The 18,553-nt window shown below is 41.6% G+C and overlaps 1 protein-coding gene across 1 annotated transcript in view; it reads left to right on the top strand.

The window, feature by feature from the left end:
* cunh8orf34 (chromosome unknown C8orf34 homolog) overlaps nucleotides 1-18,553 on the top strand; it is a 157,063-nt gene that overhangs the window by 113,036 nt on the left and 25,474 nt on the right. Inside the window, 2 exon segments of the mRNA XM_042332422.1 lie at nucleotides 9,101-9,136; nucleotides 9,139-9,235. Of these exon segments, the coding sequence (XP_042188356.1) occupies nucleotides 9,101-9,136; nucleotides 9,139-9,235 (133 nt within the window).

The following is an 18,553-nucleotide window of genomic DNA, read 5'->3' as shown; positions in this document are numbered from 1 at the left end:
GGCACTGGGGGATGGAGTTCCAGAGCCTAGGGGCTGAGAGGCTGAAAGCCCGGCCACTGATGGCAGGGCGGTTAGGGCGGGGGATGTGGAGCAGACCGGAGCCAGAGGAACGGAGGGTACGGGCAGGTAAGTAGGGGGATAGTAGGTCGGAGAGGTAGGAGGGAGCAGGGCCGTGAATGGCCTTGTAGGTGAGGATGAGGATCTTGAATTCGATCCTCTGGGGGATGGGGAGCCAGTGGAGGCGAGCGAGGGTGGGAGCTTGTGGAGGGAGGTGCCGGGAAGGCCGACGAGGAGAGAGTTCCCGTAGTCCAGCCTTGAGTTGATAAAGGCGTGGACCAGAGTTTCAGCAGCGTGAGGGGTGAGGTAGTGCCGTAGTCTGGCGATGTTCCGGAGGTGGTGGAAGGCGGTACCAGTTGTGGTGCGGATATGAGGGAGAAAGGACAGCTCAGGGTCGAACAGAACACCGAGGTTCCTGACTGGCTTTGAGAGGTGGAGAGTGCAGCCTTGGATGCTGATGCTGTCAGCGCCTGAGGTGCGGAGGCGCTGACGAGAGCCAATCAGGAGGGCCTCAGTTTTACACACGTTGAGCTGAAGAAAGTTGTCTCTCGTCCAGGACTCGATGTCGGACAGGCAGCTGTCAGGACATCGGTGGTCATGGAGTTGAGGGTAGAGGAGGAAAGGTAGAGTTGGGTGTCATCCGCATACATGTGGAAGTTAACCCCATGTCTGCGGATGATGTCACCAAGGGGGAGCATATAGAGGGTGAAGAGGAGGGGACCGAGGACAGAGCCCTGAGGGATGCCGCATAAGTGCGGGAACTGGAGATTAAGCCGTTAGCGGAGACCAACTGACCCATTAAGACTGGTTAACAGGAGCCAAGTGGGAAGAACCTGCTGTCCCAGTTCAGCGCCACAACTTTAGGGTGGCTATGTTTTGGATGCCCTTGCAGTTCAAATGGTTTCCAGTTTCAGCTCATTCTCTCTGTGGATACTGGTTTATTTGTGAGCTAGAATACAAAGTGCAGCTAAACCCAATAAACTGCTTTATGATTTCCAACAACCACTTCCTCTGGGAGCCCTTCAACGCTGGTGAGATTGAGCTTCCCAGAAATTGTCCCCGAAAGACTGCTGCCTGTGGTTACCGTACATTCACATCAAATTGATAATTCCTTATTGATTGGTTTGGATGTAGAACACAAGATGGAATTATTTTTGCTGCAAATCACAAACTTGTTACAAATCGTCTTAAAATCGATCTAAAGAGTTGTCGCTCCTCCTCATTTTAGGTGATCTCAAACTTCGTCACTGCCTGCCTCCTTTCTGCTGATTTCTCCTCCTCCCTCTCTTCATAAAGATAGATATTGAGGCTAAGTGGTAACAGAAATTCCCGCACCCACATTCACAGCCACCAGCATGACCTTGACCTGAGCTTGCAGGACAAGGTAGGCTGGCAACTGAGAGACATTCAAGGGACTTTGACGGACACAGGCACTGTGCGTGGGCCAAGGTGATATTCTTTATATTAAAATCCTTTTATGTTAATTATTTTCACTTCAATGTTAAGATTAAAATTGGTCATTGGCTTCGTGGCTGTTTGTGGGACATTGCTGTATGCAGTTTGGCTGTCATGTTAACCTACAAAATGCACAGTCACTACAATTCACAGTGATGTGCTTTGAGATCTCCTCCCAATATGAATGACACTGTATCAAATGCAAGGATTATTATTATTATATAAACAGCCCAAGTTGATTCTTCTATTTTATCAGCAAATTCATTGACCATTAATAAAAAGAGGCTGTTGTCTAATTCATGTCAATGGCTGTACCTGACCTGATTTATTTTACATAAGGATATTATCTTATTTATTTTACATAAGGTTCAAATCCCTGACTGTGCAGCAACTTGGGACATGTCCTCCCGACATGAAAGGCGCTATACAAATGTAATTTTGTATTGTATTGTATAATGCAAGTGCAAGGAGGGAAAGTACACCATATTTTCCTGTTTAGTGAGATTATTTCACAGGATGCAGCAATGTTGGGAATGATGGTACTGAAAAATGGGAGCGAATTTTCCGGTTAGGAATTTCTTCAGTTTAGATACTGGGTGGGGACATGTGGATGTTTAAAGGGCTAGTAAACATGGCATTCGCAATCTGAAGTCACTGATGTGCTAAATGGGAGTTTTGCCCGGGAGCTAATCGCCCGGTTTCAGGGCAAACTAAAACTACATTTTAACCCCAATGTGAGATGTTCACAGCCCCAGCTATCAGCAAATTGGGCTCATACACTAAAGGACAGGTTCACTGCACTAGTTCACAGCAGAACAGCTAAAAGGTTCACTGCATCCCTCAGCTTATAGTACTGATGAAATAGTAGCTCACTTGATTTTTATACGTATTCATCAAACCTGCTGTCATACAGCCAGCTGCTTGGAGGTGTGGAATTATGGTGCGAGGTGATAGAGGGGGGGAAAGTTTGCTGCTAGACAGTTTCTGTTACCACTTATCCTCATTATCTATCTTAAAAGTAAACTCCAGCTCATAAATGTTAAGAGGCCCGACTTCATGCTGTTATACTTCAGGTTTCTTGTTCTTCCCTAGCCTTGGCTCTCTCCAACCTTTCAACCCCTACCCTCTCTTTTTCAAGAGCATATTTGATTGAAATAATAAACCTTGCATTTGATATAGCGCTATATTGCGACTTCGAGACGTCTCACAGTGCTTCACAGAATCTACTGTAAAGTGAATTGATTGTATATTTTGTAGGTGGAATGCGGCAGCCAATTGTGCACAGCAGTGTCCCACAAACAGTCGTGGATTGAGTGACCAAATTATTATTATTTTCAAAAAAAAATTCAAGGGATTATTAATACCGGAAAAGCGATCTTCCAATCAACCAACAACCGGGTTCCTATTTACTCTTAGGTAAACAGAGGCGTATCGAGTGAGGAAACTTGCCTAATATTTCGCTCTGCCCGGGAATCAAATCCAAGTCCTCTCGAGTGCTCTAACCAATACGCAATAGGACTCCACAATGCTAAACACACAAAACCTAAATTATTTTATTGCCTTCAATTCTTTAATTCAATCTTAATTCAGATTTCCAGCATCTGCAGTATTTTTGCGTTTTGTTAATTTGAAGCCAGTTGTGTGTAATTCCTTTTAAGACTGAATGTAAAAGTGTTTTCAAAGTTTTGAACAATTTTACATTTTCGAAAAAGAGAAGGGAGTTTCCCCCAGTGTCCTGGCCAGCAATCCCTCAGATGAAAATTGATCGTTCACTTCATGGCACATTTGCTGCGCGCAAATTGGCTGCCACGTTCACCTACAAAGAAAATCAGTCACCACACTTTATATTAACTCCTGTGGAATGCTTTGAGATGTCCTCATGATGTGAAAGCTGCTGTTTCAAATGCAAGGATTAATTTTAGTGTTGTTATTTCAAGACTTAATGGTTTTAAGAATAAGGTAATGTGGCGTTGTGGGTCACAGAAACTCATACTACAAAATGATCAAAAGGGATGGTGATGGTGTGGGGTGGGGGGTGGTGGGAGTATTAAATAGACTTTAGTAAAATAGCTTCATTCAAAATGCTTATTGCTAACTTGGAAAGAGGAGCAATGTTGACTTCAACAAGTTTGGTGACGATTATTTTTGTTCACACATATATTGACTCAAAGTTGGCAAACATCAAGCTCAATATTTTGACGCCACTCCTGTATTGTAAAATCCAAGCAGAGACCTCTCTTTCTGTGAAGAGTATCCAAACAAGAGTTTTATCTCTATTATCTGCACCGGGCTGTAGACAAGGCAAATCTAAATAACCTTAAAAAATTGATGTCTACATTAATGTGGTTAAGAAAAATCGATTATCAAAGTATGGTAAACAAAGAGATTTTTTTTGAGGAGAGTGACTCATTCAGGATTCTTTCCTGTTTATCTAATTTACTGAAGAAATTATGTTTGGCTAAGCAGTGGTTTATAGTGCCTAGGCGACTGAAATAGGAACTGGCAGTGATGAATTTGGACAGCTGGAATGGAAAACTCAGCATATAGTGTAACACCAAAGCAATAATTAGAAGCAGATGGAGGAAGCCCCCCTACACCTGCTAGCCTTTATTGTAATACAATGGCTGTAACTACTTGAGAAAGTGAACGCAGCAACAGGATTTTCAGTAGCTAATGTAAAACGCATTACGTTGGTAGGAAAACATAATGGCCGAGGTACTCGTGAGGCTTCAGCACAGCCATTGTCTTTGATGTAGTAGGATGCATTTGTCAGTGCACGTCTGTTGGGCAGGTTGAAGTGACGCAGTTTGCAGTAATTTTGCCCTGCACTACATCTCACACGATCGTATGATTGGTTTGGCCCGTCTGATCTCAGCCTTCCCGAATACCCACCCCACCGTTTCCCCCTCCCCCCAATCACAGTATCTTATTTATCTTCTGCTCTGAATACCGTTTAAAATGCACCAAGGCACAGCCTTGACCTTGACCATGTGTCTCCATCGCAAAGGTGCTAATGCGGTGTTGTCAGTCCATAAACTGAATTCACCTTCCCCTAGATACCTGGGGCTGTGTTGCGTCTCCAAGGATAACTATAACCTTCAGCGTTGAATTTTTACTCCTAAGCAATTCTGGAATCAATTATTTTGCAGCTTTTGTAACAGGCAGAGCCTGTAAAGTTAAAGCCCTTTGGGATTTACCCTCTAATAAACCTTTCATGTGTACAAAGAGGACCTTCGAATTGTCCTGTGAGAGACAGAAGTTTTCAGTGAGCTGTAGCATATGTGATGAATCAGAGCGGCCTGTCCACATCCCAAAGCCATTAACCCCTCAAATACTTTTCTTGTAAGCCCTGTAAAAGTGGATTTTGTGAAACACTGCAAATCATTTTCATCAAGCGAGGTAAATATACATCGACATAGAATTTAGAATTTTCCTCAGTTTTTTCTGCACAGTCTTAAATTTTAACGGCAAAGACAGGCTAAGGCTTGGTGACATTTCAGGACTGTGGAAGAAACCAATAATCACTCTTTAGTGATTGATCGTCAGAAATCTCTGACAGAGAGCAAAAGGAACATGATTTCAGGCACTGCTTTGACAATCCTGCCTCTAAGGACACACAGGAAAGGAGGGCATCTATTACGTATTGTTTTGTTCCAGTTCGTTTCACTCCATATGTTGTGTTAAGTCTTTTACATGTTTTTTTCCCACTGATTTTTGTACTGCTCCATTTATCCTCACAGATTTCAGCTAAGTAGATCTCATTTAACTCTTGAAAATAAACAGACTTACCAGTGGGGTTTAGCTGTTTCAAGTCCTTTAAAATTGCTTTATGTCTAACCCATGCCCCACATTTTGTTAAGTGTTTTACTCCTTGTATATTATCAGAAGTGGTTTGTTACAGTGGAAATCACCACAGTATAATAATAATCCTTGTATTCTCATTTTTCATCATGCCCCAGGAATGGAATAGCTGATGATAGCTAATGATCACAATCCCTTTCTAATGTGGAGAGGGCTTCAAGATACACGAGCCCTGTGTGGCTAAACCAATACCAAGTAATAACAGCTGCAGAAGAGAAAAATGCTGTCTTTTCAGTTACTTTAATCCCAGTCCTGAGGATCAGGTACAGCTGTTGAAAGTTAAATGAGAGCTTGGCAACTGTTCTCTGCTCATTTATCAGTGGATTTTCTTCTTTTTGATTCTTCCGGGGAAAATAAGTCCCCTGTGGGTGGTCCTTTGTTTCCAATCAGGATGGTGTGCCGTTCAACACTGCGTTACTTTTACACATTTGACGGCGAATCAGCAGGCTTAGGAGGTAGTTTGCTCCCAAACATGCAGTACAAACTATACTCGTGTAAACTGAATCTCACTGGAGCCCTGCTCCTGACCTGAACTGACCCTGGTTTGGCCAGCCCTCATTTACAGCAGTAATAATCTTTGCAATTGATACAACACATTTCACATCAGGAGGACATGTCAGAGCACTGTGCAGGATTTACTGCAAAGTGTAGTCACTGTGGGGGATTTTATAGGCAAACTCACCAATTGTAAAGATTGGACACAACCTCTACGGTTTGCCTGTTTTGAGCTCAGGGTCCTGGTGACTGATGAGTAGTAATAATACTTATTATACATATAACCCTTGCATTTGATATAGTGCATTATCTCATCAGCAAAATGTCTCGAAGCACTTCACAGGTTTTATTGTAACATGTAGGGTGACTGTATTTTGAGGACAAACACAGCAGCCACATTGCATGGAGCAATGTCCTATGAATCCCATAAAGTGATTTACCAATTTTATTAGGTAGGATGCCAAGAGAAATTCCCTTCCCTTTTCAAATCGTTATGGGGTGTCATGGAATCTTGCATGTCCACCTGAATAGACAGACAGGACCTCATTTTAACATCTCAACTGAAGGACAGCACTTCTGACAATGCAGCATACACCTCTGCACTATGTTAGAATTAATCTAACTTGTGTGAGCTCAAAGTCCCAACATGAACCCATAACCTTCTGACTCAGACAAGAATACTACTAATTAAGTCAAGCAGACACTTCCTGTGTTGGCAGATACCCCAGGGCTCTTACTTTCAGCTTTAAGGGAGTGGGGATCAATGATTCATTCCCTGATCCAGGGATTGAGCAGGAGATAAGTGTGAATCTCAGCATCTCGATTCTTTGGGGTAGGAGAGAGGCCTTTGTTATTTGCTTGGGTTAAAACTGAGGCAGCTTGTGCACAGGCTGAAGAGACTGATGAAATATAACAGTCCTGACTTGCTGAATGACAGCAAAATACATAAACGCAAAGCAATAAAAAGAAAGAGATCACTAGCGAGTCTTCTTGAGTGACAGCTAGCTTCATGGAGCCACATACATCATATCTCACCATTGTCAGGATGTACCTGCAAACTGAAGGAAATTGTGTTCATTTGTGTGACTGTACTTATTTAGACCTGTCGAAACCTGGTTTTATTAATGCCGGGGCTTAGTCGAGGAGAAAAAGCCTTGTGTGGCATAGAGATCAAAGCACAAGCTCTAATTAATAAAACTTGACTTAAATAGTAATAGGCAGCATTTTCTGCCTCTATCATGAAGTCTTTGTGTGGAGACCCAAACTTTCTCATGACTTAAAATCGTTGTCTTGAAATTTTAAGATTGTACAGAGTTTTGGAAATCTTAAATTCAGTCAATTTTGGTGCCAATTTTCCACAGAATGGAGGCTAATCGGCTTTCAAATTAAATCTGAATTTAAGACTGTTTTCCAAAATTCCGCACCATCTTAGGTGTTTAAGATGATGGCATTCATCCAATATGAGGTATTTTGAGTCCCTGATAACATAATAACCACAGTAAACAAATAAAGGTGTACTGTTGTATTTGGCCACCTAAAGTATCACTAGCATTGCTGTGCTATAAGGAACTCATGCAGTATTCAAACGCACAAACTTAATGTCCCACAATTTTCAACATCCTACCTCCTTATTATCCCACCACCTCAATATCCCACCACCTCAATATCCCACCACCGTTAATAAACAATTAAGTTAGTTCTAACTGGAATGTGACTGTAACAACAGCTGAAATGCGATCTACCAGTAGAGGGAAGCACAACAACATTCTGTACTGTTCATTTAACACACTTATTCAAAAGACTTGCACGTCATTAACGGCCACTTAGGCGAGGTATCAGAGACAAACTTAGAAGTTGAAAAAAAAATTAAACACCTTCAGGAGAGGTGAGCAGGGGAGAAAGTTGATGGAGACATTTATGAGAGAGAAAGAGAAAGCACATTTGGGGAGAAATCTGGGTCTATATTTAGTGTATTACCATTTCACAGCTTGTAGAATTCTTTGAATTCAGCATTAACATTGAAACCATTCTTTAAAGAGTCCACAGAAAGACTCTTTCAAAATTAAGGATGTATTGGAGAATTTGCTGTAAAAATAACTAGGAACTCTGGCCTTAGCTGGTATTTCTCTCCCTTTATCATTTAATTTACTCGAGGCTTTCAAAATGTCATCACATAACATAGTCTGGACCTAGCAATTCTCACTGTCCCATAAGCTTTTTTAAAACTTCTTTAACGGCTTAACCATAAACGTCACAGATTAAATTGGGCTACTTGAATGGATTTACTTCAATTGGCAACAATTGATGAGTTTCTCCATAAACAGTATTTTAATTATATCAATAAGTTAAACTAAATACTTTTAGTTTATCCAACAAAGTTAGCACTAAATGCTTAGGAAAACTTCTCCATCTCAATTACACAGTTACACGTCACGAAAAACTGGTACAAGAATGGTCTGCTTGTATGTGCAGTGCTGTGGCCAGTCTTGGATGCATGTTAAGTGATATCCAAGTGAAATTTATGGCTAATTAAAACACAGCAACTATACAAAAGGTATGTTTTTTTCCCCTCTCGCCTGGTCCCTCCAAATTTGATTCTGCATCAGCATTTTTGTGCTGCTCTTATATTAGTTGAGATGGTGGAAAAGCTAAAATAAAGGTACAACAATCATGGGTATAATTTGCGTGATTTCTTAACGGGATTTCTTCTCCGGAATCCTATTAGAATTCATATGGATCCATGGAAATCCACTCTGGAAATAAATTGTGTGGAAGAACAGCTTCCATATGTTGTTATGACGGAATTAAAGTTAGTTATGTGCAGAACTAAAAAATACCACAAATTACACCTCATATGAAAGACTAAATGACAGAGTCTTTATCTCTGGCAGGTGGTACGGATGAGAGTGGGGGGTTTCTACAGAAGGTTGTGTCCTCCCATTGTTCATTCATAAATGTAATCATGTGAAATTCCTTTTTGGTCAGCTGGGTAAATAAATAGTCCTACTTTCTCTCTTACATTTAGCATCTTCTATTCTTCTTGAAGTTATCTGGTGTAAATCTGAAACAGAACAGATTTTGCATTGTAAATTTGTGCTATTGAGAAGAAACGTTTTGTGAAGAGAATCTGCCGAATAACAAGCATCACTCAGGCTTCACGTAGACTGGGAGTATGTTTTTTTTTATTTGTTTTGCAGACATTCTCCTTCATTAAATTCTCTTTGAATTGCAGAGGATCTGGATGACTTGAGAATGGAAGGCATCATTGGCCATGCGCTTCTGGGAGCAAGTTTAGCCAAGGACGAAGTGGTTACTCTACAGAACCTCTGGCCAAAGTGACTCTCAACATCTGTTCAAGGTGTGCCAGGTACAGTAAAAAAAATATAGTACCACCCCTGTCCTTGACCATAATACCATTCTGTGGATGTACAGGGTAACCCTGTTATAGCACTGCCTCGCTTAGAGCACCGATCTACTAGAGGCTCTGCAACATGAATTGTGTAAGAAGTGACATCAAAGCCCCTTCTTGTGCATGGCATGTGTGTCCAGTGGGCAGGAAGTAATGTCAGCAGATTGCAGTTCACTTAGTTTGTCACGAAATATAACAAACAAATAGTCCTACACTAACTCTCGTACTCCTACATACTGAACAACCGTCAATAGAGCTCTCATATTTTGAGCAATTTTGTTTTATAAATGTTATCTGAATACTCTTTTTTTTCAAATAGGTAGTCTCCGCATCTAAGGATTTACAGATAAATTATCATTGTTGCTATAATTAAGTCCAGCTCCCCAGCACCCACAGAAAAATATCCCTGAGTTAGCATTAAGCTTTATTCCTAGTGCATGGATTTTTAAACACGCTATGTTTCATTTTCCAGTATTAACATAGTGAGTTTAACCTCCAGGACCTGGTAGGGATGTATGGCCTGTCCAAATCTCCATTGTAGCTGATCCTAACCCTTGAGTTCAGATAATTGTAATTCTTACCCCTCATTGCTCAACGTGGCTCATCATTCCTCAAGTCACATCAGTCGTCTCAAGTCTTATCTTTAGCCTGTGCATGCTCATACTTGTCTAAGAGCATCATCAGCAGTCTAGCCACCATTGATCTCTGACCATGTTACCATACACTTACCCATATTTACATGGGTGTTTTTTTTTATAGAGACAGTCGTGGATTTATTGATTTAATCTTACAAAAAGAAGCCAAGCTGATGTGAGATTTGCATCATTCCAAGAAACAATAGGGACTTTACAAGGCAGGTACAGGCAGGCATGAGTTACTCTACGTAAAACCCTGGCAAATGCATTTTGTAAACATTGATTTTTTTCAGCAGCCTATACTTCAGCACATTATCCTGGCTGTAATAGCCTCCTACCATCTGGACATTTGCGAGTTATAGAAAAGTAAAAATCTTTTAAATTTGATGGTATACAGCTACCCCAGTAGTTTAAGATGTTGTTACCCCAGGCTTCTGTTCTCTACCACATCCTGACTCTTCCGTCCCCTCCGCCACTCCGCGCAGGTCATCTCCTCCAACCTTCACTGTGAGGAGATGCTGGATTTCCTTGAATCCAAAATCAAGGGAATCCGCTCCGTGGTCACTCCCCCTCCAACCTCCACCCACCCCCCACCCCTTCCCTCCCACACTCCGACTCCTACCCATCCTCCCCTACACACCTTCAAACCCGTTTCCCCACCCTCTGTCACCAAACTCATCCTGTCCCTGAAACCCACCACCTGCTCCCTTGACCCCATCCCCACTCCACTCTTTATATCTCAGCTCCACATTCTTGCCCCACTTATCACAGACATCATCAACCTGTCCCTCTCCTCTGGCTCTGTTCCCATTCCCCTAAAAACTGCCACCATCACTCCCACTTTGAAAAAACCCTCCCTTGATGCGTCGCAGCTATCAAGCTACCGGCCCATCTCCAACCTCCCCTTCCTGTCCAAGGTCCTTGAAAGAGTTGTCGCCCCCCAGCTGCGCTCTTTCCTCTCCACCCATTCATTATTTGAACCCCTTCAGTCGAGTTTCCGTGCTACCCATAGCACAGAAACCGCCCTGGTCAAGGTCACCAATGACATCTTGACCATCTGCGACCAGGGCTCCCTCTACCTCCTCGTCCTCCTCGACCTATCGGCAGCATTTGATACGGTCGACCACGTTATCCTCCTCCACTGCTTGTCCTCCCACCTCAACCTTCAAGGCCCTGTCCTTGAGTGGTTTAGGTCGTACCTCTCCCACCGTCTTCATTTTGTTCCACAAACGGCTTTTCCTCCAGCCCCCGCACTGTCTCGTGTGGTGCCCCTCAGGACTCTGTCCTCGGTCCCCTCCTCTTCACCCTCTATATGCTCCCCCTTGGTGACATCATCCGCAGACATGGGGTTAACTTCCACATGTATGCGGATGACACCCAACTCTACCTTTCCTCCTCTACCCTCAACTCCACGACCACCGATGTCCTGACAGTCCGCCTGTCTGACATCGAGTCCTGGACGAGAGACAACTTTCTTCAGCTCAACGTGCGCAAAACTGAGACCCTCCTGATTGGCTCGCGTCAGCGCCTCCGCACCTCAGGCGCTGACAGCATCAGCATCCAAGGCTGCACTCTCCACCTCTCAAAGCCAGTCAGGAACCTCGGTGCTCTGTTCGACCCTGAGCTGTCCTTTCTTCCTCATATCCGCGCCACAACTGGCACTGCCTTCCATCACCTCCGGAACATCGCCAGACTACGGCACTACCTCACCCCTCACGCTGCTGAAACTCTGGTCCACGCCTTTATCACCTCAAGGCTGGACTATGGGAACTCTCTCCTCGCCGGCCTTCCCGCACCTCCCTCCACAAGCTGCAGGTCATTCAGAACTCTGCAGCTCGTGTACTGTCCCGCACCAGGCTTCGGGACCACATCACTCCCACCCTCGCTCGCCTCCACTGGCTCCCCATCCCCCAGAGGATCGAATTCAAGATCCTCATCCTCACCTACAAGGCCATTCACGGCCTTGCTCCCTCCTACCTCTCCGACCTACTATCCCCCTACCTACCTGCCCGTACCCTCCGTTCCTCTGGCTCCAGTCTGCTCAACAACCCCCGCCCCAACCACCCTGCCAACTGTGGCCGGGCCTTCAGCCTCTCAACCCCCAGGCTCTGGAACTCCATCCCCCAGTGCCTTCGCCGCCTCCTCCCTTTCCTCCTTCAAGGCCGGTCTCAAGACCTTTCTCTTTGACTGTGCCTTCAGCTCCCCTCTCGACTCTCTACCCCCTCCTCGCTCCCTCCCTCCCTTCCCTCCACTCACCCTGACCATTTCCCCCCTGCTCGGGTACTGACCCAACTGTCCAGCGTCTTGGGACGTCCTCCCGACGTGAAAGGCGCTCTATAAATGAAATCTTGTTGTTGTTATATGGTCTGTGTTTTCTTTTGCTCGTGTGGTTTTGTACAGCATTTCATAGATACAGAAGAGACGCACAAAAAGCAATAGTGCAGTGATAAATCTGTAACAGAAGTAAATTCAGAATAATCCCTGTTTGTAAAGGGACTCTGTGATGTTTTTCTGCTTTGAAATATTTCCAAGCGGGCACAAAAAGAACAAGAAAATTAGGCTGAAGTTACAATTTTACGTTTGTAAAGCACCTTTGAGGTCGGGAGGACATCCCCCACCCCTCTGTTTACCTGGCAGTAAGTAGGAACCTGGTTATTAGTCGATTGGCATATCACTTTCTTGTCCGGGGGTAATAATCCCTTCAAAAAAAATAATAATTTGGTCACTCATCCACTGCTGTTTGTGGGACACTGCTGTGTGCAACTGGCTGCCGGGTTTCACCTGCAAAATATACAGTCAATTCACTTTACAGTATATCCTGTGAAGCGCTTTGAGACATCTCGACGAAGTGATAAGTAGCTATATCAAATGCAAGGATTATTCTTAGGTTACATATAGATGTGATCAAATTACATATAGATCCAGGTGGAATTTCAATTGACAAATTGCGTACATCTTGAAATAAATGGGAATCTGATCTTGCCACCAGACAGGCTACTTGCTGATTTTATAACAGGTCACGTTGCCTTAGTTGGAAAAGTTTTAAGACTTAATTCAAGTGGTTGAAGGGATTGATAAGTGTTTCACTCATTTCAGCCGCTAAGCATGAGTCAGAAGGTTCTGAGTTCAAGCCCCACATCAGGAATTTAAACTCGCAGTCTAGGCTGACACTTCAGTGTCAGTTTAAATTAACTGCTGTGTATGCCTATAAAAAATATACACACTTTAAAGTAATCCAGTGAAGCACTTTGAGATGATCTCCTGAAGTGGAATGAGCTATATCAAGTGGAAGGATTATTATTATTAGAAAAGTAACATCCATTCGTATGCAACATGGAACATGGCAGTGTTATTGGTCTTATTAATTATTATTATTATCATTTATTGTCCGAATAATCTGGATACTTTGGTTGACCATTTACATCTAGCAACAAAATTGTATAACCATCTAAGGAGTGCCGAGGCCACTGCAATCATTTGCATGCTAGTAGACACAATTGGTATTGGAAGCAGTAGGTTATGCTTCACAAATGTACTGGAATTCTTTGAGGAGGTAATTAAATTACCAGATGAATTTAGATATAATTTAATTGGATTTTCAAAAGGAATTTGCTAAAGTTCTACATTTGAGGCTGCTAAAGGACATTAAGATTTGTGAGATTAATTGCAAATAATCTCAATTTAATGGCTTTCAATTTAAAAATGGATTTGGCAATCAAAGTGAGGTAAAGAGGACATGGCTCTCGCTGCAGGGCACTGACTAACTGAGTCTGTTCTGTGTCCCTCCCTGTTTCCATAGAATAGGTGTCAGTGAGGCTCAGCCTGTACTACTCTCACCTATGATTCAGAATTCACTAAGTAAAATTTAATTCAAATGTAATTTTTTTTAAATAATTTTTTTGTGTGGGTTCATGCCCCATGTTGGGAATTTGAACTCCTGCATTTGCCTACAAAATGCAGCATCACACTTCAATTAAACTACACTTTACACGCTTTGAGACATCCTTCTAAAGTGAAACATTCAATATCAAATGGAAGAATTATTTTTATTCTCCTAATGTTAGACTCCTAATAGTCTAGGTGTTTTGAGTTCACTACAATGCAGTGTTGGGTGAGTGCTGCATTGTTATTACGGTGCCATCCTTCAGATGACGAGTGAATCCGAGGTAACTTCTGCCTGTTTAGTTGGATGGTAAAAATCCCATGGTATTATTCAAAGAGAATTTCTCCTTGTCTCCTGGCCAACAATCTACCAAATAAAAGAAATGGTCATTCACTTCATGGCTGTTTGTGGGAAATTGTTATGTACAAATCTGGGCTGTAGTGTTTGCCTACAAATACACAGTCACTACACTACACAGTAAAATCCTGCTGAGTGCATTGAGACATCTCAACAATGTAATAAGGCAATGGATCAAATGCAAGGATTATTTGTATGCAGGGGTGTAACTTTCGTGATTCTGGAAACAAAGACAGCACGGCCGTTTTTAGTCACTCAGACCATCCTTTTCTGGCGTTGGGTGGCTGAGGATCAGCTCTTATGTTGATGCAGTTGCAGTAAATTGAGCTGCTCTGAGATGCACAACGCATCTCTCTTCTTGCCAGTAATGACACTGAGCAACCCTGAGAGTAGAGAAACCCAATCTTCAGTGGAATTCTGCCAAAGGACAGAGACAGAGTTCTATTAGGAATAACAGGATAAAAAATGTAATTACTAGTGATAGTTGTCACATCGATGAAACTTGTGATGCAGACTGGTTCTTAATTAGTTCTTAATTCTTAACTAGTTTCTGATTTGAATATCCTCTCTGTCCGCCCGCCCACCCCTCCCTCCCTACCCTCCCCCCCGATACAGCATAACATAGGTAGGCTGGTACTGTACCCTGCAAAGTGACGGTGACATTGTGTCCCATGACTGACAACTGTGTTCAGAAGTTTTAGCTATCTTCGGGTCAAATCATTATGTCAAAGTTGGAGGAAGGTGTGTTACACACAAAACCAGTCGATGTTTAATGACTCGGTTGAACTGCAATTTTCAGCAATGTGCTAATTATCACTAGTGAGAAATATCACATCAAATGTTGCATTTTTCACCTCTATATTATTTATCAATACAGATAAAAGAACAGCCTACAAACAGTAGATCCTGTACTTCGAGCCGTTTCAGAAATGTGCTAAAATGCTGTATCAAATGCAAGGATTATTATTTATTATTATGATATCTTTTTCACATGACATATTCAGGTGATAAGCAGATGCAAGATCCTTGAACAATTTAAGCAAAGAGACTAAGGAATTATAGATTGAATTTAAGGTAGAAAACTGTAAAATAAGGTGCACTGGTAGAGGAAACATGAAACATGTGCAAGCAAATAACTGACAGGCGTTCACCCACAGAGTTGGGTAAAGAGTATGATTGATGGTGGTTTTATACACCTTTTAGTGAACATACTAGGATAGGAAACAGAAGTTTGGGTTAGTATTTTTAGGATCTCCATTGAAACCAGGCATTGTAAATGAGACCTAGAGAGCTAAGACTTTTATCTTGATATTCTTAAAAGGAGTAAGACATGAATCAGAGTATTGGAGAGCGGTCAGTCTAACATTGGTAATGGGGAAACGCTTGAAAGCATTTTAAAAGATATTATCGTTCTTCATCTAAAGAGTGCAGAGTCCATAAGGGACGGTCCGCATGGTTTCAGAAGCAATAAGCCATGCTTCATGAATCTACTAGAATTCTTGGAGGAGGTAACTAAATTAATGGATGAGGTAACTAACTTAATGAAGGAGGACTATATAGCAACTCAGATCCATTTGCATTTCCAGATGGCATTTGAAAAACATTTGAATTTAAGCCTTTTGAGAGAACTGAGGGTGCATTGGAACTATAGGTCCAGATTTAGACTTTAACGCAGATTTCAGAGCAGATTTTTAAATGCAGCCTATATATGGAGCTGGTTTTCTGAATATGTAACTGTTTTTCTGTAAGTTTTTTTAAGACTTACAGATAGAGTGAATCTAGGTGGAATTTCTCTGCAGTAATGAGTTGCTCAAATACAGTCACTATTCTTTATAGTAAATCCTGTAAAGTGATGATGGCATTTCAATGATTTGATAAGGTGCTATTTCAGTCGCAAGGATTATTATTACTATAATTTTCAAGTTACCTCATTTCACTATTAATAGGAACATGGGAAGGTTCTGACTGAATAAAGTCAGGGAATTTTTAGGAATTTAGGAATTTCTAAATGTGAAAGGGGTCTTTTCTCGAAGCTCATCAAATGAGGTCTTGATAGAATTAGAAAGTGACTCTTTCTACTGATCGTAAATCAGTAATAAGAGGATTGTAAACCTCAAAATAATCCATAAAAAAAGCACGGTAGGAAGAATATTGTTTTGAATGGGAATTGAAGGAAAAAAATTGAAAGATTCGGGGTAAGAGCAGAGCATTGAGATAAGAGCGGATAGCTCCAGTGGAGAAGTTAGCATTAACCTACACACAATGGGCTGATTGGCCTTCGTCTGTGTGCTCTTTTGTAAGCATTCTACAGTTTTGTTATTTCATGTCAGCCAAGGTTCAATCTTAGCCTTTTTATTATATCATAAATATTCCTCTCTATCTCTTCTGTCACTCCGAGTCATGCAAAACCTATTCTTCTTACAAATGTCAATGCATTCCTAGCATTGTGTTTTAAGACTTCCTCAGGTATATAACAAGGCTAGTTTGTAAATGATCTCTTTTCAGTTCATTGTAACATTTTGTAGTCTTATCTCTGACTTTGCTACTGGTCCTTGGTTCACTGGTTATTCTTCCTGTTTCATACAGTAGCAATCAGATTAGAATTATGATTTAATATGCTGTTTAGTTTTCTTAGTTCATGCACTGATGAATACTGATGCCAGAGACAGATAGTCAGTAGTGGAGATACAGATCACTTGCCTATAGCCGGAACATTCCTAGCAGTTCAATAGCTAGACAGATGTAAGAAACAGCTATAGTATCTGCAATGTAAAACATAAGATTGTATTAACAGACGCAATCTGAGATTGAAAGAACTGCAAATGGATATTAACGATTTTGCGATTGGCTTTGCAGTTTCAACGATGCATGAAACACCTCGCTTCACGCACTTGGACTGAGCTTAATCTCCATCATTTACAAGTAAAGACGGTTTGCACCAGAGTGAACAAAGTCTTTCAAGGCTGTGGTTAATGAAAGAGGCTTGTAATTACAATGTGTTTTAGTGCAAAATGCTTCCTTCCTCCACACAATGATAGTTTTTTTTAGATTTAAGTGGGTAAGTAACAACATACACCAACTTAAATATTGACCTTGACACAAAGTGTCAAAGTATTGGCTTATAACAAGTAACAACCAAATATTAATTAATAAGTAAATAGTAATGATCCTTACATTTGATGTTGTGCTTTTCATGTCGGGAGGACTGAAGGCACTTCACAGGATTCACTGTAAAGAGTAGTGACTGTATTTTGGAGACAAACACAGCAACCAATTTGCACACAGCAATGTCTCACAAACAACCATGAAGTAAATGAGCAATTTTATTTGGGTGGAAATGTTGGCCAGGACACGAGCAGAAACTCCTTTCTCTTCAAGTAGTGCCATTGGATCTTTAACATTCGTCTAATCAGGCAGACTTAGTTTAAAGACTTATTCAAAGGACAGCACCTTAGACAATGCAGTGCAACATAACAGTCTTGAGGCTAAGACTGTGAAATATTTTGGGGCTGAGATGTAATTCTGAAGACTATGTTCTGCAAATCTAGGACCTGAAATTTCTCAAGTACTTAGGCTTGAGACCATTGCCTTCAAATAGAAGACCATGGAATCTTGAACAGTATTGAATTTAGCCTCAATTCAGAAGCCGATTTTATACAGGGATTTTTCAGCACTGCGGAAAATTGTTTAAATTAAGCAAAATCCAAGGAGTGTTTTCCCCGAATTCTTGAACACTGTCAAATTTCAAGACCACTCTCTTGAAAAGACTATCAAGAGAAATTTCAAGGCCTGGACAATTCATATCACCTCCTTAATGTCGAAATTTCCCAGGAGAGAAAATCACAGGGGATCAATCATGTGTCTCAGCAATATGTGTGTTCTAGGATTTGATGAGGTGTTTAAAGGTGCTGGGATGTGCATTACCTTCAATATAAAGTATTCCCTCCACGTAGGCAATGAAATGACATTTAATAAAAACTCCTGCTTGTAGGAGATATTCATTGTTTAAATCGTTTTTTTGCTTCCCTCAACCTCCCAACACACGCCATGCGGTCGTAGTTACAGTTACCATAGACAGAGCAAATAAATCCTTATTTGTACGTAATTTTCCACTGTACAGTTAACTCTGTCATATGTTTCGATTCTGACCAAGGGAATATTCTTCCTAAGTAAATGATAAATGAGCTATTCATTCAACAGAAACGGCACTGTGCTGTTTAGTTTAGTTCATTAGGTCTGTAAGCTCAAGCTGTAAGTGTTTTTGCAGTTAGATTCAGTAAGCAGAAGACCTGGGTGTTTTGTACCCTTTTATTTTTTAAAGGGTTTGTTTGCCTCCGCCCGCCTATATTGCTATTAGAGGGGAAAGGAGGTACAGGATACAAAGGATTTTCCTACAATCTA

The sequence above is a fragment of the Callorhinchus milii genome, unplaced genomic scaffold, assembly GCF_018977255.1.
Source record: "Callorhinchus milii isolate IMCB2004 unplaced genomic scaffold, IMCB_Cmil_1.0 Scaffold2, whole genome shotgun sequence".
Taxonomy (NCBI): Eukaryota; Metazoa; Chordata; class Chondrichthyes; order Chimaeriformes; family Callorhinchidae; genus Callorhinchus; species Callorhinchus milii.
This window is presented reverse-complemented; position numbering and strand designations above follow the sequence as displayed.